The sequence below is a fragment of the Vombatus ursinus genome, unplaced genomic scaffold, assembly GCF_900497805.2.
Source record: "Vombatus ursinus unplaced genomic scaffold, bare-nosed wombat genome assembly UNPS02014820.1, whole genome shotgun sequence".
NCBI lineage: Eukaryota > Metazoa > Chordata > Mammalia > Diprotodontia > Vombatidae > Vombatus > Vombatus ursinus.
This window is the reverse complement of record NW_020954598.1, coordinates 11,540,110-11,566,342: the sequence shown is the minus strand read 5'-3', so window position 1 is coordinate 11,566,342 and position 26,233 is coordinate 11,540,110. Positions and strand designations below refer to the sequence as shown.

Here is a 26,233-nt window from a genome sequence, read left to right as displayed (position 1 = left end):
AACTATCTATCTATCTATCTATCCAACTATCTATCTATCTATCTATCTATCTATCTATCTATCTATCTATACATATATATACATATATATATTTATATATATATGTATATATATATATATAATTTTTTTCCCTCCAACTACCCTAATACTGACAAAGGTCTGGTGAGTTACAAATGTCATCTTTCCATACAGGAATGTAAACAGTTCAACCTTAGTAAGTCTCTTATGATTTCTCTTTCCTGTTTACCTCTTCATGTTCCACTTGAATCTTGTATTGGAAAGTCAAATTTTCTATTCAGCTCTGGTGTTTTCATCAAGAATGCTTGAACATCCTCTATTTCACTGAATGACCATTTTTTCCCCTGAAGAATTATACTCAGTTTTGCTGGGTAGGTGATTCTTGGTTGTAATCCTATCTCCTTTGCCCTCCAGAATATTATATTCCATGCCCTGCGGTCCTTTAATGTAGAAGCTGCTAAATCTTGTGTTATCCTGATTGTGTTTCCACAATACTTGAATTGTTTCTTTCTGGCTCCTTGTAATATTTTCTCCTTGACCTGGGAACTCTGGAATTTGGCTACAATATTCCTAGGAGTTTTCCTTTGGAAATCTCTTTCAGGAGGAGATCAGTGGATTCTTTCAATTTCTATTTTGCCCTCTGGTTCTAAAATATCAGGGCAGTTTTCCTTGATAATTTCTTGAAAGATGATGTCTAGGCTCTTTTTTTGATCATGGCTTTCAGATAGTCCAAAAATTTTTAGATTCTCTCTCCTGGATCTATTTTCCAGGTCAGTTGTTTTTCCAATGAGATATTTCACATTGTTTTCTAATTTTTCATCCTTTTGGATTTGTTTTACATTGTCTTGATTTCTCATAAAGTCACTAGCTTCCAATTGCTCCATTCTAATTTTTAAGGAAGTATTTTCTTCAGTAATCTTTTGGACTTCCTTTTCCATTTGTCCAATTTTGCTTTTTAGGGCATTCTTCTCTTCATTGGCTTTTTGGACCTCTTTTGCCATTTGGGTTAGGCTATTTTTTAATGTGTTATTCTCTTCAGTATTTTTTTGGGTCTCCTTTAGCAAGCTGTTAACTTGCTTTTCATGATTTTCTTGCATCACTCTCATTTCTCTTCCCAGTTTTTCCTCTACTTCTCTTACTTGCTTCTCAAAATCCCTTTTGAGCTCTTCCAAGGCTTGGGACTGATTCATATTTTTCTTGGAAGTTTTGGATGTAGGAGCTTTGATCTTGTTTTCTTCTTCTGGTTGTATGTTTTGATCTTCTTTGTCACCAAAGTAAGATAATATAGTCTGACTCTTTTTGTGCTGCTTGCTCATGATCCCAACCAATTACTTGAGTTTTAAACTCTTTGTTAAGGTAAGAGTCTGTTTCCAATGTGGAGAATGTACTATCCCAAGCTTTGGGGGTTTGTACAGCTGTTTTCAGAGATACTTCTAGGGATCTGAAAAGTGTCAGTTCTTCCAAGGTGCTATGATAAAGGGCGAGGTGTTTCCTCTCCACCTCCACAACAAACTCCACCACTCCAGTGCTCCTCCTCGCCCCAGGACCACCCCTCAGAACATGACCCAGATCCAAACACGGTCAAAGCAAGAGATTCCTGCCTCAGCACTGGCAAAGAGATCCTTGCAATCCCCCTCTGATCAGCCACTCGATTCCCCCTCAGTCTGTGGGCCGGAAGCTCAGGAGGCAGCTGCTGCCCCAGAAGCCACGCTCAGGACTTAAGGCTGAGACCTAGTTTCTTCTCTCACCACAATCACAGACTTTTCCCACTGACCTTCTAAGTTGTCTTTGGCATTCGTGGGTTGAGAAGTCTGGAAACCGCCACAGCTGCCCGCAATTCAGTCCTCTGAGGCCTGCTCCAGGGTCGCTGCGGCCTGCGCACCCATACCACACTGCGCTCCTCTCCTAGCCCGGCACAATATACCTTTCCGATCAACTATCCAGGCTGTCTTGGGCTGGAAATTTGTTTTACTCTGGTTTTTTTTGTGGGTTCTGCTGCTTTAGAATTTGTTTAGAGCCATTTTTTATAGGTATATGGAGGGGTTTGGGGGAGAGCTCTAGCAAGTCACTGCTTTCCCTCTGCCATCTTGGCTCCGCCCCCCAATGTTAATTGAATTTAATGCTCACTCCCAAGTCCAGACCTCTATCCACTACACTTCATTGCCTCTAAACTTTGCTAGATTGGGAGCTTACTACCCGCCCATCCTGTATAGTTCCTGCTCTCCAGGTTAGTGGCAAAAGGAGCCATTGGCTTTGAACTTCTGATTGATGCCAGTTGAGAAATGTTTTAATGTCATAGAATTTCTTGCCTTAGTCCCTGCTGAACACAAACAGTAAACCATGAGGCAATTGGTGATGGGCATATAATTTCATGTTCCTGTAATGGGCTAATGTATTTTAATGACTCAAAGATAACAGACAACTGGTGAAGCATAATGGGATCCACATTATTTCTTATCTGGGTGATTATTAGCTATATGCCCGTATCTATATTCATCCAGACACTAAACAGGACATGAATATCCTATTTACGAGGATGAGCTAGGGCTTTATATGTCTGCTGAAAGGGTCTGACTGATATTCTTGGCTGCTGGCAAGTCCATGGAGTTGATCAGTTGTAAAGGCATCAAGGAGGCCCATAACAAATAATCACTATTTTTTCTTTTGAAGAAAGAAGGCCCTTTGGTTGTTAAAAGTAAATGAGCAGAAATCATTTTATCTGATCAGTGAAGCCTTCTAAATTACTGAATAATGGGACTTAAGCTAGGAAGGAAACATAGCTAATGAGAAAGAAAAGGAGCTCGAGATGAAAATTGTTGGCTACTTAACTAATTCAGTGTACAAAGTGCCTGTATAACACTCGGCACACTTGATAAATGTATACTATAATTGTTATTAATTAGCAATTAATATAATGATAGTAGTTGGAATAAAAATGGATTTCTAGTAATTCTTAAGTGTCAATTATCATGGAAATAACTTTTATCTTTCAATTATGAGATGCTTCCAGTCTAAAAACTAAGCTAAAATACAGCACTAGTTGCCCTCTTACCTAGGAAAACAATTCTTTCATCTCCTAAAGAATTTTGTCAATAAAAGATATAGGGGTTCTGACTTTTGATAACACTGCTGCCTGAAAGCTAAAGGAGCTATTTGTCCCAATATTGTCAGCTTGCCATATTTCCTTTGTAAATCTAACAATGGTTGATGGTTATGGTTGGAGCAGGGGTGTGTTGGAGCCCGGCATACCAGCTCACAAAAACTGATGGTTAAATTTTCAGGATGAGCATTTACTCCTTGGAAAGCTACAAATCAGGGCTTGATTTATTGTTTTGTGGATTGTCCAGACTTTAAAAAAAAGTGATGAAGAAGATGTTAATACTGCAGATTAAACTTAAAATGGGTCTGTGGGGAGGAGAGCTGCTTGTTAAACATTTACCAACACATTCCTAGGGTAGAGCTACTTTTTCCCAACTCCTTCCTTCAAGCTTGACCTTCTCCATTCACTAATCCCTTGGAGAGGGGAAGGTGGGAAGGATAGTTTCCTTTGACATGCTATGGGAGAAGTTAATGGAAAATAGTAGTTGCTCAAAGCCACTGTCTCAGCTAGGGGTTTTCTCCTACTTCTAATTAGCAAGTCTCCTCCTACCAGAACACAACTAAATCTTTTTATGTCAAGAGAAATTCTGGACAGTGAGGATTCATTTCATCCTTTCCCAGCTTTGGGGGAGCTATAATATTATGTATTAATAAAAATCTCTGTGGTTTGTTTTAAGTTCCAGCTGGTCATTCCAGTAAATTGGAAAAAGAATCTCTCTTTCTGTGTCCTTCAGCAAAATCTAACTTTACTCATGCTCCTGTTACTCTTCCCTCCCCCCAAACCCCTGAAACCAAAATACACATGCATGAAATGAAAATATTTTCAACAAACCAGTTTCTTCTTAGAACATATGGGCAATAGAGAAGGCAGAGACTTTTTGAAGAAATGAGGAATGAGATATATGCTCAGCATATGAGAGCCAGAATAGTTAAGGAATAGGGAAGTAGGATTATCTCCCTGCCATCATTGTTGTTATCAACAAACAGAAATCCATTGCTATTTTGCCTTGGGTATGGGTGCTCCTGTAGCATTCAGCCACAGTCTTTTTCCCAGCATCTCACTCTGGTCACCATGTGGTGGAAGACACTTCGCAGTGGAAACTGGGGCTGCAGAGTTGAGGCTGCTTGGGCATATCAGCACATGATTTTAGGTGCTATATGTGCTGAGTATACAGAGACAAAATGAAAGCCAATACTCAAGGAGCTTATGTATATATGTATGTATGTGTGTTACCTAGCTACCTATGTAGATATGTATGTATATGTGTATGTGTATGTGTGTGTGTTAAACAGCTAGGCTTTGTTTGTTTAGGAATTTTTGGCCAACCTATGATTTTATTGGTATAGAGACCTCACTGGGAGGAATTCCCTCTATCAAAGCAGATAGTTTCCTGACCTTCTTGCCCAGTGTCACGGGGCCAGTGTGTGTCAGAGGAAGGACTTGAACCTAGGCAGCCCTGACTGTGTGGCCGCCACTCTTTCCTTTATCCATTACTCCATGTAATCTTTCATCAACAAAGAAGTGGAAACGTGATAATCTGTGGAAGAGGGGAAGAGTATTAACAACTAAAGGGATCAAAAAAGGCTTCCTATAGGAAATGACACATGAGCTGATCCTTAAAGAAAACTAAGGGTTCTATGAGGTGACACTGAGGACAGAATGCATTCTAGGCATGGTGGACAGCCTCGGCAAAGGCATAGAGGGAGGAAGCAATGTACCAAGTCTGGGAAACAACAGGCGGGCCAATTTGACTGGAATATGAAGGGGAGTTCAATAAGCCTATCAAAGGAGCCTGAAGACAGATTGTAAAGGCCCAAAGGCAACTAGGTGGTACAGTGGATACAGCGTGGGCCTGGAGTCAGGAAGATCTGAGTTCAAATCCATCCTCAGACATTTACTAGCCATGTGACCCTGGGCAGGTCACTTAACCTCTGTCTACCTCAGTTTCCCCAACTATAAATAATCATAACACCTACTTCCCAGGGTTGTTGTAAGGATCAAATAAGATAATATTTATAAAGTGTTGAGCACAATGCTTGACACATAGTAGGCACTTAAATTCTTGCTTTCCTTTCTTCCTTCAATGCCAGACTGAGAATTTTATATTTTATGCTAGAGCTACTAAAGATTTGAGTAAGGGAATGGCATGATAGCATGACATTGTGAAGATTGTCTGGACAACTGCGTGGAGGGTGGATGAGATAGAGAAGAGAACAGAAGCCAGGATTCCCAATGGGAACCTGTTATTATAGTCCAAGTGAGATGTGATAAGAGCCTGCACATCCAAAGGGGAAGAAGAGAATGTCTATAAGAGATGTTGTGGAGGTACATTTGAAAAGACTTGGCCACTGAATATAAGAGATGCAGGGGAGAAAAGTATCAAAGACTTAGGTTGTAAACCTTGGTGGGTGGAGGGATGATGGAGTCCTCAACAGAAATAGCCAAGTTCAGAGGAGAGATAGGTTGGGGTGTAGAAAGGAGGGATGATAATGAATTATGTCTTGGCCATGTTGAGTTTCAAATGCCTATAGATTGTCTATTTGGAGATTAAATATAGTACCATAAAACCCCATCATAAAAATTGCTTGCTACACAATGGATTCAGGGATAATGTAGGTCCTTTACGTACTGCAAACCTTCTGTTGTCTGGCGAATCTCACTGTGGTTGCTGTAGGTGGTCTCTTTGTTTCTTACCAGCAATGTTATAACATGGTTCTACAAAAATTACTAAATAAAAGTGTACTGCCAAATAGTTTGTCCAAAGAGCAAAAGAGAGAGGGAGAGAGATGGGATGAGAGGGGGAAAGAAAGAAGTGGGGAGTGGAGGGAGGGGGGGTAGAGAGAGAGAGAGAGAAGCAAGAAAAACACTCAAACTCTTCTTTGTTGGGCTTTCTTTTGTGACCTGAATTTTGGTAATATTTTCATGGTGCATTATCTAAGTCATCCTAAAGTGCCAGAAGTTAAAAATTCCCAACAACTTGACTATGAGTCATAAGCTTCTCTAGTTATAGAGTCTGGGAAATCCCAGTTTGTGGCGCCTACACATTAGTAATGGTCCAACAAGAGATGAGAAAGAGAGTGGGAAGGGATACCTCAAATGAGCCTGTCATTGAGGTTATTTTTTATGCAAAATCACACATTATTCCCTTCTCTTGTGTTCAGTGTAGGAGGTCAATAACTTCTCTAGTCCTGGGAAAGTTAATGTACTCCACATATGGAGAATGCCTTTGTTTTTGATAATTTATTTTATACCCAGAGAATTTTCCCACATATACTTTAAAAATCTATCAAGTATGATATTTTTCATGATAATATTCAAATCAAAAATTCATCATTGGTCAGAAGGAATTGCCAGCACCTCACATCATAGCCTTATTTATTCTAGCTGAACAGATCAAAATAAGTCCCTCTCAATACGGGGAATATGTAATAAACTTATACACACAGGTGATGGTTGCATGGCTTGACTGTACAGTCCAAGTCCTAGGTTTAACCTATGTAGCAGTCTTAACTAATGAAAATCCAGTCACTTCAGCTAACAGATAGGTACCCAGAGCTCTAACTAGCACTTTCACACCTAGGCCACACTTTACAAAATATACCTAAGATAAGCAGCCTGAAAAAAAAACAAACTTTCAAGTCAACTTTGTTTTTGTTTTTCAGACAAATTTAGTTACAGGCACTGAGACCTCTGTGGGCAAAGATCTCAGAAAACTATCGATCTGTTGCTGAGGAAATCACTAGGGAAATGGAGCAGGGCAAGGCCTGGCTAAGGAGGAGCTCATCTGGAAGAAGAGAGCCATATGGTAACTTCCAACTTCGATAATGTACTCCTGCTAAGTAGGTATAATCCTGTTAACCTCACCCTAGTTAGAGTTCTGGAAACACTGAGCTGAACTGGGTTTGGACTTTCTTTGCTCAGTATGAACACCTGCTGCAATAACATAAGTTTGGGATGTGACTTTGGATTTAACATTGAGTCAAGATCACCTTAAAAAGCAATAGTGACAATAAAATGAAGAAAGTCTGCTTACCAGATTCTTGGTTTTGGTGCTGTAGGTAAAGAGGATCCAGCTTAAAGGCACCTATCAGGTCTCTTCTCTTTTTCACCCTGTTTTTGGTCAAATCCATATAATACAGTTTAATTAATCATATGACTGTCATGTCAAAGAATCAGAAATGTCAGAAAATGGTTTGATTCTACAATCATGTTATATACTTAGAGGCTTCGGAAAATTCTTGCACATGAATTTGTCTTACATTAATTTCACTCATTTTCATTTTAAAAAATAAGTGTATGTATTTAAAAAACAAGGAAAAGACACATAGAAAGCTTTCCAAAAATTATTTGTTATAAGGAATAGATAGGTCTCTCAGATTGGAAAGATGGGGCTACAGAGGAAATTTAGTTCATGTAAAAGCAAAAGATTTCAATAAAAACTTATTTAAAAAAAGAAAATAAAAAGAAAATGTCTTCCAAATGGAAACTTAATGAATAGAGATAGTAAATAACATAAGCTAATTAAATAAGGACTTCCTAAGTAGATCTACAGATACCTTCTGAGGGTAACACAGTACTGAGCCCCAGAATATTCTCCCCTGTAATTTAATCCATAGGCACCTCCTCCCCATTACAGAGTTTGTCCCTTTCCCCTGAAGGAAAAAAGAACAAACTCCCAAATGCAAGGCCATCAGAGGTACTCTGGACATGCGCCAGGTCCCATTACACAAACAAATCTGAAATACTACTAGCGGCCACGGGTCTTGGTATACAAGACAGCTTGTGTTATCAATGATTCAAGGCAAAAACCTCCTATCTTTTTTTTTATTCTGAGTTGAATATATAAAGGGACTTGAATTATGTAATTCAATTCCATTTAATTCAACAACATTAAGTTCAAGGGACTGGGCTGGACAGTTGGGGATAGAGAGAGATAAAAAGCAATGACCTTGCCTTTCAACGTTTTATAGTCAAATAGGAAAAGGATGTAAGTACACACAAATCTGTACCACAAATTACAGTGGCATCTGGGCTGATGATTTCATTTGTATACGGAAGTCCCCAGGTGAGAAAACTCTCTTTACCAATGCAGGTTGGCACCTTTCCTACAAATTAAAGCTTAGTGAGGTGCCTGGAGCACTCACTAACAGATAAGGTGATTTGCCCAAGATGACCCAGAAAGTATATATCAAAGAGGGGACCTGAATCAGGGTCTTTGTGGTTTCCAGGTAAGTCTCTCTATTCAATATCCTCACACAAATTAGAATATGATCACTGCAAAGCAAAGGTTAAAAAAAAATCATGAGAAATTTGAAAATTGTCTCTACTTTGGTGGGTGGCATGGCCTAATAACAATATTGTGGTGAAAGTTTCTTAGGGACAGACTGGAGACTAAATTTCAATCTGACAGTGGCCTTGGCTTTGAAAACAAATGTAATGTAATAGTTACTGAAAGATAAAGCCCAGTAAGCATGAAATAAAGCTTCAAGAATACTGACTACCAATGAGGAAATGAGAGAGAAAGGTAACTGGATTTATTTTCAAAAAGCTAATACCCATGTGTTTTTTTTCTTCCTCTAAAAGGGAAAAAAAAGACTGTGTCAATCAACAATAATAAACTTTCTGGATTATATTCTCTGCTTGAATTGTATGAGAAAATTCCATTAAAACTAATGGAAGATACACCCACACAATACCGCCCTTCATATATGAAAATGATACTCCTGACTGCCCCACTGTTTGTAGGGAAGGCATTTGGAGCTTTTTTTCCCCAATTGTGGTGACTGATTTCAGGTGATATACCATTGCTATCTCAGTCTCATATGTGAACAAGGGCACACATTCTAATAGGTGACCCAGTTAGGAGTACTTTCTGTGATGATAGAAATAAATAAAGCTACCCGAGACACAGAAATTCGTTTCAGTAAACATTTAATAAGGGCCAACTGCATATGATTGCAGTTGGTTTTGGGAACCTCAAAGGTGACTAAGAATCCAAGAATGCCTTGGTTTCATTATGGAATTGGGATTATACAGTAACAGTCCCAAGAAAGGAGCTCAGAGTTCATCTAGTCTAACTCCCTCATTTTATGGATTAGAAAACTGAGGTCCAGAGGGAGATAAAGTGGAAGGAATCATGATGAATTAATTAGAGTGCTGGACTTTGGGTCAAGAAGACCTAGAAGAGTCTGATACCTACTTACTCTGTGACCTTGGATAAGTCACTTAAACTCTCTGAGCCTCAGTTTACTCATTTATAAAATAGGGATAATAACATGTGTACTCTCTACCTCAAATGGTTCTTGTAAGGCTCAAATTTTTGTTGTTGAGACGTTTCAGTCATATCCGACTCTTCATGACCCCATTTGGGATTTTCTTGGCAAAGATACTGAAGTGGTTTGCCATTTCTTTTTCCAGCTCATTTGGCAGATGAGTAGACTAAGGTAAACAGGGTTAAATGACTTGCCTAGGTTCCCACAACTAGTTAAGTGTCTGAGGCCAGATTTGAACTCAGGTCTTCCTGACTTCAGGTCCAGCAGTATAGTTTACATAGTATTTTAAGGTTTGCAAAGCACTTTATAAATATCATTTCATTATATTTTATAGCTGAGGAATCTGAGGCTCAGAGAGGCAGAGTGATTTGCCTAGGATTATTCAGCTAAGTGTCTGAGGTACAATTTGAACATATCTTCCTGACTCCAAATCCAAAGCTCTGACCCACATGCCACCTAGCCTCCTATTTTAGTGACATGACATATATAAAATGCATTATAAACCATAAAGTATTATCTATTATTAATACAAGCAACTTGTCTAAGATCACACAGTGGATAAATGGTAGCACTGGTATTGAAACCCATGTTCTCTGAGTCCTTTACAAGGATCTCATTTGAACCTCACAACAACCCTGAGAGGCAGGTGCAACTATTATTCCTACTTTTCAGTTGTGGTAACTGAGGCAAGTAGAGGTTAAGTGCCTTACCCAGGGTTTCACAACTAGTAAGTGTCTGAGGCTGGATTTAAACTCAGGTTTTCCTTATTCTGGGTCCAACACTCTATATACAAGCTGCTTCTAAATCCCATACTCTTTTAGCTACACTATATTGTAAGTTTTTCTAATCAAATGAATTCATTAGACAGAACTATACCTGGTATGTAGAAGGGGAAGAGAGGAAGGTTGAAGTAAAGAGTAAAGGAATAGGATAAAGAGGATATACATTAGGAAGATTTAGACCACTGATGTGTGAGGTGATCCATGACCAAAAAGAATCAGTGCAGTCTTTGGAGTCAGCAGGATAAGGTCCTTGGATAAGTCACTTAATCTGAGCCTCATTTTGGTTCCAAATGCTACCTCAGAGACTCTACTTACTAGCTTTATGATCCTGGGCAAATTCCTTACCTATCCCAGCCTCAGTTACCTCCTCTGTAAAATGGGAAAAAATAATAGCATCTACCTCCTAGGACTGCCGTGAGGACCAAAGGAGATGATGTGTATAAAGTGATTTGCAAACCTTAAAGTGCCATAGAAATAGGAACTGTTATTATCCATGCCTTTTAGGATTAATCTCATTAAATTAACTCAATGATTTCATGTAATGTCATTGCTGTTTTGCGCATTTTGCCATTCTGTACTACTGAGATAAAATTTCTTCAGGGAATGCAATAACTCATTTTAAGAGGAGCATTGACAAAGCAATATGTGTCCCTAAAAAGGTGGTTAGAAGAGAGAGGGACCTATAAACCAATTCATATAAAGAATCATTAAAGGAACTAATTTGGAATCAAAGGTCTTGGGTTCAAACCCCAGCCCTACCACTTACTAGTTGTATGACCTTGGGCAATTGATTTACCCACTCTGAGCATCAGTTTTGTCACTAATTCACTGAAGAGTATGAACTAAATTCCTTTGACTCCTCCAAGTTTTATGTCTTATAACCAATGAACATGGGCATTCTTAGCTCAGAAAACAGAAAACCAGAGAGAATGCCATATTTGGAATCAGAAGGTTTCCAATCTCATCTCCAACTCTTACTAGTTGAAAGACCATGGACAAATCACTTTCTGAACTTCAGTTCCTCATTTGCAAACATGAGAATGATAATACTTATAGAATCTATAATACCTTACAGGTTTGTAGCAAGTTTCACAGGAGGTGAGCTACCTGAATGGCTTTGCAAACTTTAAACAACTAAATAAATGTGACCTATTGATGGTGATGATGATGATGATGATGATGATGATGATGACAATGTGTGACCTTGGACAAGTTACTTAACCTCTGAGGGTCTCATTTCTTCTTTTTTTTTTTTTTTTTTTGCTTTTTGGTGAGGCAATTGGGGTTAAGTGACTTGCCCAGGGTCACACAGCTAGTGTGAAGTGTTTGGTCTGAGGCCAGATTTGAACTCAGGTCCTCCTGATTTCAGGGACAGTGCTCTATCCACTGCGCCACCTAACTGCCCCTCTAATTTCTTCTTGTAACAGGAAAGATGAGACCCAATTCCCCTAAATTCCCTTCATTATAGAATCCTAGGAGATCACATTTGCACAAGCCTCCTAAAAATGTTTACCACCAAACTACAAAAAAAGAGCAGGATATTAATGAACAAAAGAACCAAGATATCCCAAAGGTAAGCTCCAGCAGAATAGACTGAACTACCTTTTATTTTTAAATCAGTTTCTAGAACCACTTTCAGGTTTTAAGAACGTTAGAACTGCTGTGACCTCTTGTAAGTGGCTGAAATCCTTGTGGTTCCTTAGGTAGTAATCTTACTCTATATCAATGAACTAATTGGGGAGGAGGAGAGCAATTGGGATTTTTGAACGTAGTTATCTAAGCAGGCAAAAAAGAGAAGTGCAATTGATATGCCGAGGAGTGTGGAACTTTTTAAAAAACTAATCCCATAGTAACGGACCATTAAGACCTAGCAAGAAGGGTTTAAATTTGCATACAAAGGATTCTTAGCAACAAATGCACAGCAAAAGGTTTATGAGGAGAATAATGAAATCATTAGGGAAAGTATTGACTGTGGTTGTTCAAAGTTGGTTTTTAGAAATTCCAATTATCTTGTCTATTTCAATATTTAATGGAAATAACCAAAATGTTTACTTTACATTATGGACTAACCATTGGTAAAATTTCATTATGAAATACAGAGATAGTTTTCATTTCAAAGAATGCACACACATGAAATGTCAGTGAGTTCAGTAAACAATTTTCTTTCCTTTAATTTCCCATTTGTAATAATAGCCAAGTCTGAAATTAAAAACCAACAACAAATAATTCACTCCTGAGTGTGTAAGGGTGGGGGTGGGGAGAGGAGGTATCTTTTTAAATATAGGAGGCACTAGGTGGCATAGAAGACAAAGCGCTGAGCCAGGAGTTCAAATGTGACTTCAGATACTTACTAGCTGTGTGACCCTGGGCAGCAGCTTAACCTCCATCTGCTTCAGTTTCCCCATGTAAACTGAGTCTATTAATAGCATCAACCTCACAAGGTGAGATAATGTTTGTAAAGGGCTTAACACAGTGCCTGGAATATTATGGACACTCAACAAATGCTTATTTTCTTCCTTCCTTATAGAAGTTGGCAACTATGCTTAAATTCAAGGAACACAGCACCTGTTGCTTTTATATTTCTTTTAATTATAATGATTATGTCAAACTCCAGAGTTTAGAGTATAATGTTGTAGTCAGGAAGACTTGTATTAAAATCCTTCCTGATATTTGGTTCTAGTGATCCTCAAAGAGGAATTTAACCTCAGGCAACTCCACAGAATTTATCCACTGTCTTAACATAGAGAGTTATAATATGTGTTGATGGTGGAAGGCCATCTGCCTGTACCAGGAGTTTTCAAAATGATTCTATCCTTCCCTTATTTGAGTATAAATAGAGACAGCAGGTAGTTCAGTGGACAGAGAGGCTGGACTTGTAGGCAAAAAGACCTCAATTTGAAATGCTTCCTCAGAACTAAGTTCAAATGCTGCCTCAGACATTTACTAGCTATGTGACCTTGGCTAGGCAAGCTAATTAACCTCTTGAATCAGCCTCAGTTTCTTCATCTGTAAAATGGGTATTATAATAATAGCACCTACCTCACACAGTTGTTGTGAGGATAAAATGAGATGTTATGTAAAGCCCCATATTCTTTCACCACATTGTAGCTCTGTGAGAATCTTGCTGCTATCCAACTGTGATATGCTCTCAGCCCAACAAAACTGTGTTGCAATAAACTGGTTACATCAGTGCCCGGGTACAGGCTTAGCTTGTTATACTGTGTTTCATTTTATTGCACTTCACAGTTGCTGTGTTTTTTGCAAATGAAAGGTTTGTGGTGACCCTAAGTCGAGCAAGTCTATTTATTGGTGCCATTTTTCCAAAATCATGTACTCACATGGGATCTCTGTGTCACATTTGGTAATTCTTGAAATATTTCAAATTTTTCCATTATTACATCTGTGATCAGTGATCTTTGATATTACTATTGGAACTATCTTAGGGTAGCAGAAATCTTGACCATATATGACAGGGAATTTAATTCATAAAGGATGTATGTGTATTCTGACTCCTCCACCTACTCACTGTTGCTGGTCTCTGTCCCTCTCCTCTGGCCTCCCTATTCCCTGAGACACAATCATATTGAAGAATATTACATAAACTTTGTTGATAAAACAGTGGCAGGGTTTGAGAAGATTGACTCCAATTTTGAAACAAGTTATATTGTGGGTAAAATGTTATCAAACAGCATCACACACTACAGAGAAATCTTTAGTGAAAGGAAGAGTCAATCGATGTGGCAAACTTCATTGTTGTCTTATTTTAAGAAACTGCCACAGCAGCCCAGCTTTCAGCAACCACTACCCTGATCAGTCAGCAGCCATCAAAAAGGAGGCAAGACCCTCCTCCAGTAAAAAGATTACAATTTGCTGAAGGCTCAGATGATAGCATTTTTTTTTAGCAATAAAGTACTTTTAAATTAAGGTATGTACATTGTTTTTTTTAGACACAATACTATTGCACACTTAATAGACTACAATATAGTTTAAACACAACTTTTATATGCACTGGGGAACCAAAAAATTCATGTGACTCACTTTATTGTGATGTTCACTTTATTTTAATGCCCTGGAACAGAACTCATAATATCTCCAAGGTATGCCTGTATAGAAGGCATTGACCTGGAATCAGAAAGACCCAGATTCAGACTCTCCCTCTAACACTGTGTGACCAAAGGCAGGTCATAATCTCCTTGAGTCTCAGTTTCTTCATTTCTAAAATACGGACAATACCCTGTACCACTCAACTCAAAGGATTGTGGTGAGACCAAATTAGATAACATATAAAGTGTTTTTCAAATCTCAAAGTGCTATATATGCATCAATTATTATTAGTATTATTATTAACGAGGCATCCTGGAGAACTGTATATAGGGGTCAAAATGGCTTGGGTTCAAGTTCTGCTGACCCTGGTCAAGCCATTTGACTTATTACTTAATATCTTATTTCCTCATATACTTCTCAATATTCCAGGCAGCTTGAAGACATTAAATTACAGCTTAGTTGCCAATCAGCATCAATGAAGAAAATTCTTATACCTGGAGTTCCCTACACTGATGAAATCACAGTTTTAGACTATTATTGTTGTTGTTGGTAGTGATGGTGACATCATAATCATCATGCTTAAAGAAATTGTGTGAGTTTTTCAAATTATTAAATCTACTTCCTCCCCTTTACTTCCCCTCCTCAAAAAAAAAAGCACCCAGTTTAATTGAAATCCAAACATATAAACATCCTCTTTAACATACTTCATGCCCCCAAGAAATCTAAAGCATTGGAAACTAGCACTAAAATAGTTTTTATTAAAAATACCAAGTTGTTTATCCTTAGAGTTGATTTTTAAAAATTGGTAATTTTTTTTAGAGCTGGAAGAAACTTTAAAGATGTAGTCTAACTTCTTTTACTGATGACAAAACTGAGGTCCAAAGACATTCAATGACTTGCCCAAAGTCTCTCAGCTAGCAAATTGTGAAACTGTGACTAAATCTCAGGTCTTCTGAATTCCCAGACCTACCTCCAATACCTTCCTACTGGGATAATACACGAGGAGTGACATCATGAAATATACATGAACTATAATAATATTGGAGATAACTGAGGAAATCATTCACATTTCAAGAGAGAAAATATTTGAAGGACTGAGAACAAATTCCTCCTGCCGACAGCCATCTACAGAAGAACACGTTCTGGGATCAGCTGCTTCAAAGCTCAGGAGTGAGCATCACTGTGTTAGCCTATGAACCGAGATCCACTTAAAAATTATATTTAGTGGGCTGTGAGAAGGAAAATGGGAGGTGTATTGTTTGTGTCACAGGTTTCTGTGGTCTTTGGTTCTTTCATTGATTTAGAAAAAGAGTTTCCCCAATGTGAGCAAAGATAGGTGTGTTGAAAGAAATACACCCCCAAAACTTTCCTGTTTTAAGAAATTGATTAAGAAACTACTACTGTATTTGTGTTGTCAAGAAGATTCTTGTGTGGTATGGGAGGCTGGACTAAATGAGCTCTAAATATCCTTTCCAACCCCAAGATCTGGAGTCATTTATTCTTTAAAAAAAAAAAAAACATTCCCCTCATACGTTATCTAATATGACAAACCAAATTAAAATTCAGCATATTGCTGTGTGACCCTGGGCAAGTCACTTAACCCCATTGCCTCGCAAAAAACAAACAAACAAAAAATTCAGCTTATTGGCAGTTGACCGAGCAGAGGGCTCCCCCCATCCCCACCCCACCTGCCCCATGCATCGGACTGAAAGAATAGGGTGGCCACACAGAAAGATAGGGAGAGGGGCTGAACCTTTAACTCCATTAGCATAGGAAACTCCCTGATGGGTAAAGTCCTTCTACACATACAGGTCAGCCCCTCTTGGGCAGCTTGTAGTCCTAGAGAGTTGCCTACAGCTTGGAGGGGTGAGCCTTTCCCAGGTCACACAGCCAGAACGTGTCAGAGGCAGGTCTTCAACATCTTGGCTCTGAGTCCTGTTCTCTACTCTTTATACCCATACTACTTGCTAGCTGAAAGGATTTAGGGGAAAAGAATATAAGATCTGGAGTCTAGAGACCTGGGTTCTAAAGCTGACTGTACCACTACCTAGCTGTGTGACCTTGGTAAATCAATATACCTCTCTGTTTCCTAATCTGTAAAATGAAGAGTTTGTGTTAGATGATACTTTGAGACTTAGTGTTAAATGAATAACAATAATGAATGATGCAAGACAGCTACTCTTCAGTCTTTAGTATTTTGCTGTCGCAGCAGGCATCTTTGTGTGGCATTTAAGTCCCTTCTGCAATCTACTCTCCATTTCTCTCATGTTGTTCCCCACTATGATCCAGTCAAGCCAAGTGCCCACCAAAATCTCCTGCTCTTTCCTGCCTTTATTCATGCCATTAACAACAATAACTCACAGCTAGCATTTGTGTAGGCATTTTACATTTGCAAGGCATTTTACATATTGTCGCATTTCATACTCACGATAACCCTGTAATGGAGATGCTATTTGGGGGGGGGGGGGGGGGCCCTAGGCAATGGGATTAAGTGACTTGCCCAGGGTCACACAGCTAGTAAGTGTTATGTGTCTGAGGCCGCATTAGAACTCAGGTCCTCCTGAATCCAGGGCCCGTGCTCTATCCACTGCGCCACCTAGCTGCCCCTGTAGATGCTATTATTTATCCCCATTTTATAAATAAGAAAATCAAGGCTGAAAGAGGTAACTTGCTCAACATCATATAATTAGAAATATTTCAGAAAAGAGTGGAATTCAGATCTTTCTGACTCCAAGTCCGGTACTCTACAGAGGCATTTAAGTAAAATGAGGGGAAGGAGTCAGGAAGACCTGAGTTCAGTTTCAGCTTCAGACACTTACTACCCGTGTGACCCCTATGCAAGTCACTTAACTTCTCTCTAGTATAGTTGCCTTCTCTGTAAAATAGGGACAATAATAGTATCTATCTCCCAGGGTTACTTTTAGGATCAAATGAGATAGTATTTGTAAAGTACTTAACACAGTTCCTAGCACATAGCAGGCACTTATAAATAAATAATAAATGCTTATTTTCTTCCTATACACTGTGCCATCCAGCTGCAACTGTTCACACTGTCTGGAATGTCTTCCTATTCTTCCTTTGCTTACTGAATTCTTACTCATCTTTTAAAGTTCAACTCAAATTCTTTCTCCTCTAGCTACAACAATAAGAGAAGAAGAAATGGAAAGAATTAGAATAGGCAATGAGGAAACAAAACTATCACTCTTTGAAGATGATATGATGGTACACTTAGAGAATCCTAGAGAATCAGCTAAAAATTGATTGAAACAATGAATTCAGCAAAGTTACCCGATATAAAATAAATATACGTAAGTCATCAGCATTTCTATATATTATCAACAAAGTCCAGCAGGAAGTGATAGAGAGCAAAATTTCATTTAAAATAACTGCAGATAATATGAAATACTCAGGAGTCTACCTGCCAAGATAAACCAAGGAACTGTATAAACACAATTACAAAACACTTTTTCACACAAATAAAGTAAGATCTAAACAATAAGAGAAATATTCATTGCTCATGAGTAAGCCTCATTTCTCAAACATATAGAAAAGAGTCAAACTTACAAGAATGTGAGCAATTCCCCAATTGATAAATGGTCAAAGGATATGAACAGGTAATTTTCTGACAAAGTAATCAAAGCTATCTATAGTCATATGAAAAAATGTTCTAAATGTCTATTGATTAGAAAAATGCACATTAAAACAACTCTGAGGTACCACCTCACACCTATCGGATTGGTTAATATGACAGAAAAGGCAAATGACAAATATTGGAGGGGATGTGGAAAAAATTGGGACACTAATCCACTGCTGGTGGAGTTGTGAACAGATCCAACTATTCTGGAGAGCAATTTGGAACTATACCCAAAAGGCTACAAAATTGTGCCTACCCTTGGACCCAGCAATACCACTGATTGGTCTATATCCCAAAGAGATCAAAGGAAAAGGAAAAGGACCTAAATGAAAAAAAAATAATTATAGCAACTCTTTTTGAGGCAAAGAATTGGACATAGAGGGTATGCCCATCAATTGGGAAATGGCTGAACAAGTTGTGGTAAATGAATATGATGGAATACTATTGTGTTACAAGAAATAATGAGCAGAATGGTTTCAGAAAAGCCTCAAAAGATTTATATAAGATGATGCAAAGTGAAGTGAGTAGAACTAGAACAATTGTACATAGTAACATCAATGTTTTGTAATGATAATCAACTAACTATGAATGACTTAGCTATTCTGATCAATACAATGACCCAAGACAATTCCAAAGGACTTATGAAGAAAAATCTATTCACCTCCATAGAGAAAACTGTTGGAGTCTGAATGCAGATCGAAGTATACTTTTTTTTACTTTATTTTTTTCTTGTTGGTTTTTTTTTTAGTCTGTGTTTTCTTTTGCAACATGGTTAATATGGAAATATGTTTTGCGTGACTTCACATATATAATCTGTATGAAATTGCTGCCTTCTCAAGGAGGAAGGAGCGGAAGGAAGGGAGAGAACTTGAAACTCAAAATTTTTAAAAACAAATGTTAAAAAAAATTTTGTACCCGTAATTGAGAAAATATATTAAAAATGAGACCAAACAAAGCTGATTAAAACAAAGAAACAAAAGCTACCTCCTCTAAAGAGCCTTATTTTATTACTCTGGCTAGTAAGAGCTGCCTCCTGATTCCTTAAAAGACAATTTTATAAGTATTGAACTTATTGTAGTTACTTATTATTATCTTTTTCTATTTCATGGCTTCCCACCATATTGTAAACTCCATGAAGGAAAGAACTGCATTAAAAAAAGAAAACAACTAAAAATTTTCTCTCCCTTAGTGCCTATTACAGGGTTCTGCACACAATAGGCACATAATGGATATCTGCCATCAATTGTTAAATAATTGAGGGCAAAGTTTTGTGCACTATTACAAATGCAGAAGATGGACTCAAGGAAGATTTCATAGGGACTTTAACTCATGTGACTAGATTTGATTAGTGAACAAAGTGTAGATGGGGGAGGAAGGAGGACGGAAGCATAAGGTTTAGGTATTTGGTAAATATTTACTGATTTAAGTTGCCATTGCCTGGATGGTCAGACTTAGAAGACTACATATTAACATTACCTATATCCTGTCATATTTTTATTTATTTTGTTAAGTATTTCCCAATCATATTTTAATCTGATTTCCTCCACACATAGGAGTGTTGCAAGAAGCAAGTGGGCCACTTGTTTGCCACTTATGGTTTAGAATTTCCCTTTTTCAAACATCAAGATAATGCTTGCTCTTTTTCTAGATGCAGCCCATTTTACCACGTATCAATGTTACCTATGAGGTTGTATTTACTTCTTTATTAGAAGTGAAAGTTTCCTTTATTTTTTGTACTCTGAGGCCATATAAAGTAGGAGAATTCAACTTCAGGACAGATGGAAAGATGCTGAAGTGAACTGAATAGATTATTTGAATTTATAAAGACCTCTGTGGTTCAAATTGAGGTAAAAACTGGGATTCAAATTGAATCTACCATGAGGGTTAATTATTATTACTTCATTTCTGTTCTCATTGCCTAGTGATGGTGAGTTTTTTTAAAAGATAAGTCTTAGAGATTCCATCCCATGAAGATATGGCTAATTCACACATGTGGCTATGTCTTATACTTCTCTAGTGTCCACCACAGGAATTGCATAGTCCAGGCCTTTAGTACACACCCAATAAAGACACAATGATTTATTGAATTAAAAAAAAAGTTGTATTAGAGAGCAATCAATATTATAAAGTTTGAATAGATATTGTAAAACTTACCACATGGCCGAGCAGTCAAAATTCACCAAAAGCCATTTGTGAGGATTAAAGTTATATGAATCTGCGAACTAATAGAGAAAAACAATTTTGAAATGATTAGAAAATTAAGTTTCTTCTCCAGTAGTCAAGCCACTCATTCATCATTGAACAAAGCTCTGACACTGTCTAGCCATGATTATATTAATGTTAATAGACAGTCTAAAAATGATATGACCTGTTCAACCCTCTATTCCTTGCCCACACTGCCACAGTCATTGGCACCCAGGACTGAAGGTGATTTTGTGTTTTTCTTTGTTTCATAGCTTGCAGTGGGGGAAAAATTAATCAATAATAGCCAATTTTCAGAGGGATGTGGTAAGAATGATAGATCCTCTCGGCTTGGTTTATGGCATCTGTGGATAAGAATCACACAAGATGAGAAGATACAGATGGGTTATGATCTCTACCAAGGGAGGAGAATGAACTCATAGATCCATTGAAACACATTAACGAACTCATGGATCCATTAAAATGCTGAACATATAACTGGAAGATCAGTATTCCAAGTTAAGAACATGATAATTGAAAGCGGGAAAGCAAACTAGGTTCTTAGTTTTTGTAAGGAAAGTCTGGACACCTCTGCTCACCTTAATTGAGCTACTAGCTTCAACATGGATATGGTATATTCTTTATACCCCACAGGTTCATAGAATATATCAGAATACATCATAGAATGTATCATAGAAATTATCAGGTTGCACAGTAGATAGAGGGTTGGCCTTGGCATAGAGAAAACCCGAGTTGAAATCATGCTTTAGAGATTTACTAGCTATATAACCCTGGGCAAATCAATTCATCTTGCTGTGCCTCAGTTTCTTCATCTGTAAAATGGACTCAATCACCTCTAAGATCTAATTTTTAACCTGATGTTTCAAATAACTCTCCCTCTACCTTTAAAGCATGCTGGCTTTGGCAAACAACTATATGTTCACCCTGTCCGTGGCCTCTGTGATTATAGTCAGATCACATTCCTTTCCCAGCTTTTATCTTTTCAGAAGAAAGTGTCTTTATTTTTTACCACAACAGTATAACTTTTATGGGTTCTTCTGTCTGCTACTCAATGACTTTCCAAGGAATTTACAGATTTTGAAGGAATGTAGTACACTATTACAGAGTATTCTCAACACCAGACTGCTTCAAGGGGCTGAATTTTTTGGACAGAGCAATTCTCGAAGTTATCTACGAAGTTATGGAGGAATCACTCTCAGTATCTGCAGGGGGAGCGTCCACTTTGAAGAAATTGCAGTTTCTTGAAGTATTCAAATATTGAGGATATATAGATCTTTCTTATTTCAGAATTATTGGGTTTGAAAAGTTAGAAATGTAGTCAGGATGTGTGATAGCCTGAAATTAATTTAGCTTAGGTTTGGGTTTTTTTTTTTTTTGCTTTTTGTTTACTATATCTATGATTTCATTATTTTATGGAACTCCTAGTGAGGAAGCTCTATCAATGCAGATCAGCCAGTTTCCTGATATTTAAAGTCTTCGAGCTTTGCCTAGGACATCGAGAGACTTAATCTCTCCAAATAAATTTTTTCTCTCTAATGACAAGGACTATTTTTTTTCTTGTCTTTGTATCCTCAGCACCCAGCAGGTGTTAAGTGAAATACTTGTCAAATGAACAAATGATGGAGTAGTATTCAGATACACAGAACACAGAATTTGTGATCAGAAGAAACCTAGGTCCAGGTCCCAGTTCCACCATTTACTGTCTGTGTGTTTATGGGCGAGTCATTCAATTTCTCTAAGACTAGAGTTTCCTCATTTGTAAACATATTAATAATATTTGCCCTACTGGCCTGACAGAGTTGTTGCAAGGAAAGTGCTTTGTAAGCTATCAAGGCTACAGAAATGTGAGCTATTATGATGATCTGTTTCCTCAGGGTTGCCTCTCTTCAAGAAAAGAACAAGAACTCTTAAGTTCTAAAATAATTACCCAAAGCAGCATGCACAGCCAGAAATTGTGTGCCCTGATTGTAACACTTCAAACATGGCTTCAGATAAATACTACAATTTCTGGCACATACAAAAGGTGTAAGGTTTTTCGTTCCCTGGTCAATGCACATGATCTGTGTTGTGTTGGAGGACTGGGTATCGTGCCCCACCACACACACACATTGAACCCATTCTGTAGGTACTTCTGAGTATGCAGGGGAGACACAAAGAACTGAAAACTCAGAGCCCTCCTCTCAGAGCCCCATCTCATGGATGATCTTCTACTCTCCTCTCTTTGTTAATATTCTCTATCTTTATGAAATTCTCTTTTATTTACAAAAGGGTATAAAGAGCAGAGGGAGCACCAAAGGAAGAAGGAAAAGTGTAAATATCAGAGGTGAGAAATCTCCAAGACAGTTGGTGCCTAACTCCTGTGCTGATAAAGCCTGACCCCTTACTTAATTTCCTACCAGGTTCCAATAAAAGTAATTTTTTTTAAAGACAGGAAATTACAGTAAGTTTAGTTTGTTGATAAAAAGGAAACAAAGGGTTAAAAAAAGGCCTTTGTTTATTAGGAATTTTATTAGCTCTCTCCTATATGGCTGTTTTGTTTAAACTTCTTTCATTACAGAACAGTGATATTTTCCTCTGGCTGACAGGAGAGAAAGGTCTTATCTTGGAGCCTAGGGCTACAGCAGGAAATTGCAGCCCCCTTATCTGACCCTCACAGCAGCCAGTTCCTTAGTCAGAAGGGGTAAAGAGCAGTACACAATATTGAAGGCAAATTCCACATGACTCATTGCCAAGGATTAAACTCCGTCTGCCATAGATAGGATCTTGCTGTCATGTGCATCAGAGGCACTGCCACGATGCCTGGGCACCTTGCTCTCTGAAAGGTAAAACCCCAACTTGTTGAGGGCCCTTCAAAAACAAAATGGGATCCCACCAAAGAGTACAGATCCTAAGAATGTTAGAGCTAGACTGTAGAGACACCATCTGGTCCAAAAGCTTGCCTTTAAGGCAAAAGCTAGAACATTTAGGAGAACAAAATAAGTCAAAAGATTTAACCATGCTCAAGGAGAGACACAGCTTGGCAGTGTGGACAAAGCAGTGGATAAAAGGCTGACCTTGGAGTCCCATATTATCTTTGTGACTCTGAGCAAATCTCTTAAGCTTTCTATAAGTTGAAAAATAATTGCTGTTATGCATTAATAGGGGAAATTCACTCATTACTGTTGTTCTCTATAATTATACAATCACAGATCTAGAAAAAAAAAGGTCCAAGGTACTGTGGATACAAAGAAATATTTAGTCTGCAAAGACTGTCCCTGCCCTCAAGGAGCTAACATCCATGTAATTCTCATGGATTTGCACATAGACCTTCAGCGGAATATGAGCCCCTTGATGACAGGTACTATTATGGCTTTATCTTTGTATCTATAAACCCACACGGTGCCTAGTACATAGTAGGCACTTAGTAATGGTTTGCTATTGAATTGAATTTGGTCGATCAAGTTTTAAGAGGCAACTGTCATAGTGAATAGATAGTGAGCCTCAAAGCTAGAAAGACCTTAGTTCAAGTCTTGCCTTTTAACCCTTAGTAAACCTGAGTGAGTCACTTAACCTCTGAAAAGTCTAGATTATAAGTCATAAAGTACCAAATTATATTGGTAGAGGGAGTTTGCTCACTTGACACCTATATTGATGTAATTGCAGGTCCAGTCCCTATCCCTATCTCAATCAAGCTTGCCACAAAAATAAATCCTAATGAAACGCAAAGGGACACTCGAGCTCACCTCAACCCCATTCAGAAGGTGTCGAAATTCAGGGCAGATGAAGGCACTTCCTGCATATGCTGCATCGATATGCATCCAAATATTCTCCTTATTACCTAAAATACAGAAATATTTGAGAGGTACAAACCTATAAAGCCTGATGGCCTTATGACTTTGAATGTTATATTCCTGAATTTCTGAGTTCCCACAAGGGCCTGTACATGATAAGTGGTTCCTTGCCTAATCTACTGACATTTACAAAGTATGTTCATACACATTACCTCATTTGACCTTCATACTAACCCTATAAGGTAAGTAGAGCACATATTATTACCGTTATTAACAAAGGAGTGTCCCTCCTTTACCCTACTAACTCTCTGTTCAGTTGGAGTTTGAAGTCAATGGTTGAGAGTAATCTATAGTCTTCCCATATATAACTCTTAGCCTCTTGGCTTTCCTGGCTTCCTTCAAGACTTAGCTCAAATGTCATCTTCTGCAGGAAGTATATACTACTTAATAAGAGACTGGAGCCAGGACTAGAACCTAGGTCTTCTAAGTAGCTAGATAGTGTAGTAGATGAGATTGCTGGATTTGGACTTAGGAAGCTCTGAATTCAAATCTTGCTTTAGACACTAGCTATGTGAGTCACTTAACCTATCTCAGCCTCAGTTTCCTCATCTGCAAACTAGGCATCTACCTTGCAGGGTTGTGGTGAGAATCAAATGTATCACACATAAAGCACTTTGTAAATGCTACCTATTATAATCATTCTGACTCCAAGTCTAATGTCCCCTGCTGCTCCATAAAGTAGGCATGCAATAAATATTTGTTGATGATAAGAATAACTGAATTCCTAAAACACCTCTTATATCATGTCAGTCCTCTACTGAAAAGCCTTTAATGGCCTCCTATTACTTATGATATCAAGCCCAAATTCTTCAATAGGAATAATTTTCAAGGCTTATGATAATCTAGCTTCATTTTAGCGACCCAAGCTTGTTTCAGCAGTATGATCTCTGTTCTGGTCATGCCAGTTTCTCTCCCCACACATCACATTCATTTTTGCCTCAGCCTGCTACTTCCCAAAATAAGATGGAAGTTCCTGGATGGCAAGGATTATTTTGTTTTTGTCTCTATATCCCAAATGCCTAGCTCTGTGCTTGGCACATAATAAGTAAGCACTTAATAAATGCTTGTTGATGTTGAAGATGTTGTAGAATGTTCTTTAATGCACTTGGAGCACCCTTCCCTCCCCAAAATACCCTCACAAATGCCCCCATTTAAATCCTATCTAATTTTCAAAGTTTAACTCAAGTCCTACCTTCTCTGTTATGGTTCTAGTCTATGTGGATTTCTATTCCCTGTAGCCCAAATGCAATTATTAGCTCTACTACACAAGTCAGTGCATAATTATACACCAATAAGCTGCAAACCATCTTGAACTCTGTTGTGCCAATAGGTCAGGGTCTTCCCCCAACAGGGAGGAAGAGGGACATGCAGATGGAAAAACAATCTTACCTCCTCATGACTGGTATATTTCAAGGCTCCTGGGATCTGTTTCCCTGAGAATGATACCTTTGCAAATAAACCCAGCTCTCTCTGTCTACTTCAGAATAAAACCGCAGACCTCTCAGGCTATTCTGAATCAGTCTCTAGTCTGGATAGAGTCAATTTCTGGGTTGTGGTTACGTGCACAACTTCATTTCTCAGAAATAGACCAAGATTGAGAACCAAGGGTGGTGGTGAGGTAGAAACACATGTCTCCTTGTTTCCTTTTTGTGTGAGTTTTCAGCTGGTGGTTTGTATGCTAATAATAAACCCTGTAGTTAGATTAGAGATAGGTAGATTAGAGGTAGAATTGATCACCCAGTCATTGATTAGGGCAGGGCTAAACAAAATGTAGTCCTTGAATGTAATAGCATATTACTGCACCATAAGAAAGCAACAAATACTTATTTAGCATTATTTTTCAGTAACTGGGTATACAAAGAAAGTCAAAAAATGTTGTCACTGGCCTCCTGGAACTCATTCTAATGGAGGAGACAACATATAAATAACTATGCATACAAGATAGACAAAGCTAATCTCAGAGGGAAAGGGAAGGCACCAGCTATAAGGGTAGAGGGTAAACAGATTGGAAAGCTCCTCTTGCAGAAGATGAAATTTGAGCTAAGTCTTGAAGGAAGCCAGGAAAACCAAGAGGCTAAGAGGGAAATATGGGAAGACTACGAATTAGTACTAAGGGAAGTAAGCAGAAGCAGGGAAACAATAGACACAATGACTATACAATGTGAATAGAAAGAACAATCAAACAAACGAAACTGAATTCTGTGTGATAATAATGACCAAACTTGGACCTAGAGAAGAGTTGAGAAAATGTATTTGTCTTCTTTCATTGTGATATTGTACGTGCAGTATTGAATATACTGTGAGATACAATCAATGTCTTGGTGAGTTTTACTTCTTTTTTCTTCTTTTTT

At 38.1% G+C, this 26,233-nt stretch overlaps 1 protein-coding gene across 1 annotated transcript in view; it reads right to left on the bottom strand.

Annotated features, from left to right (window-relative positions):
• The window catches only part of DDC (dopa decarboxylase), an 85,176-nt gene that overhangs the window by 24,226 nt on the left and 34,717 nt on the right, over positions 1–26,233 (bottom strand). Inside the window, exons 7-9 of the mRNA XM_027837093.1 lie at positions 23,775–23,869; positions 20,005–20,072; positions 7,152–7,228 (exon numbers count right to left, since the gene is read on the bottom strand). Of these exons, the coding sequence (XP_027692894.1) occupies positions 7,152–7,228; positions 20,005–20,072; positions 23,775–23,869 (240 nt within the window). The remainder of the gene's footprint in view (positions 1–7,151; positions 7,229–20,004; positions 20,073–23,774; positions 23,870–26,233) is intronic.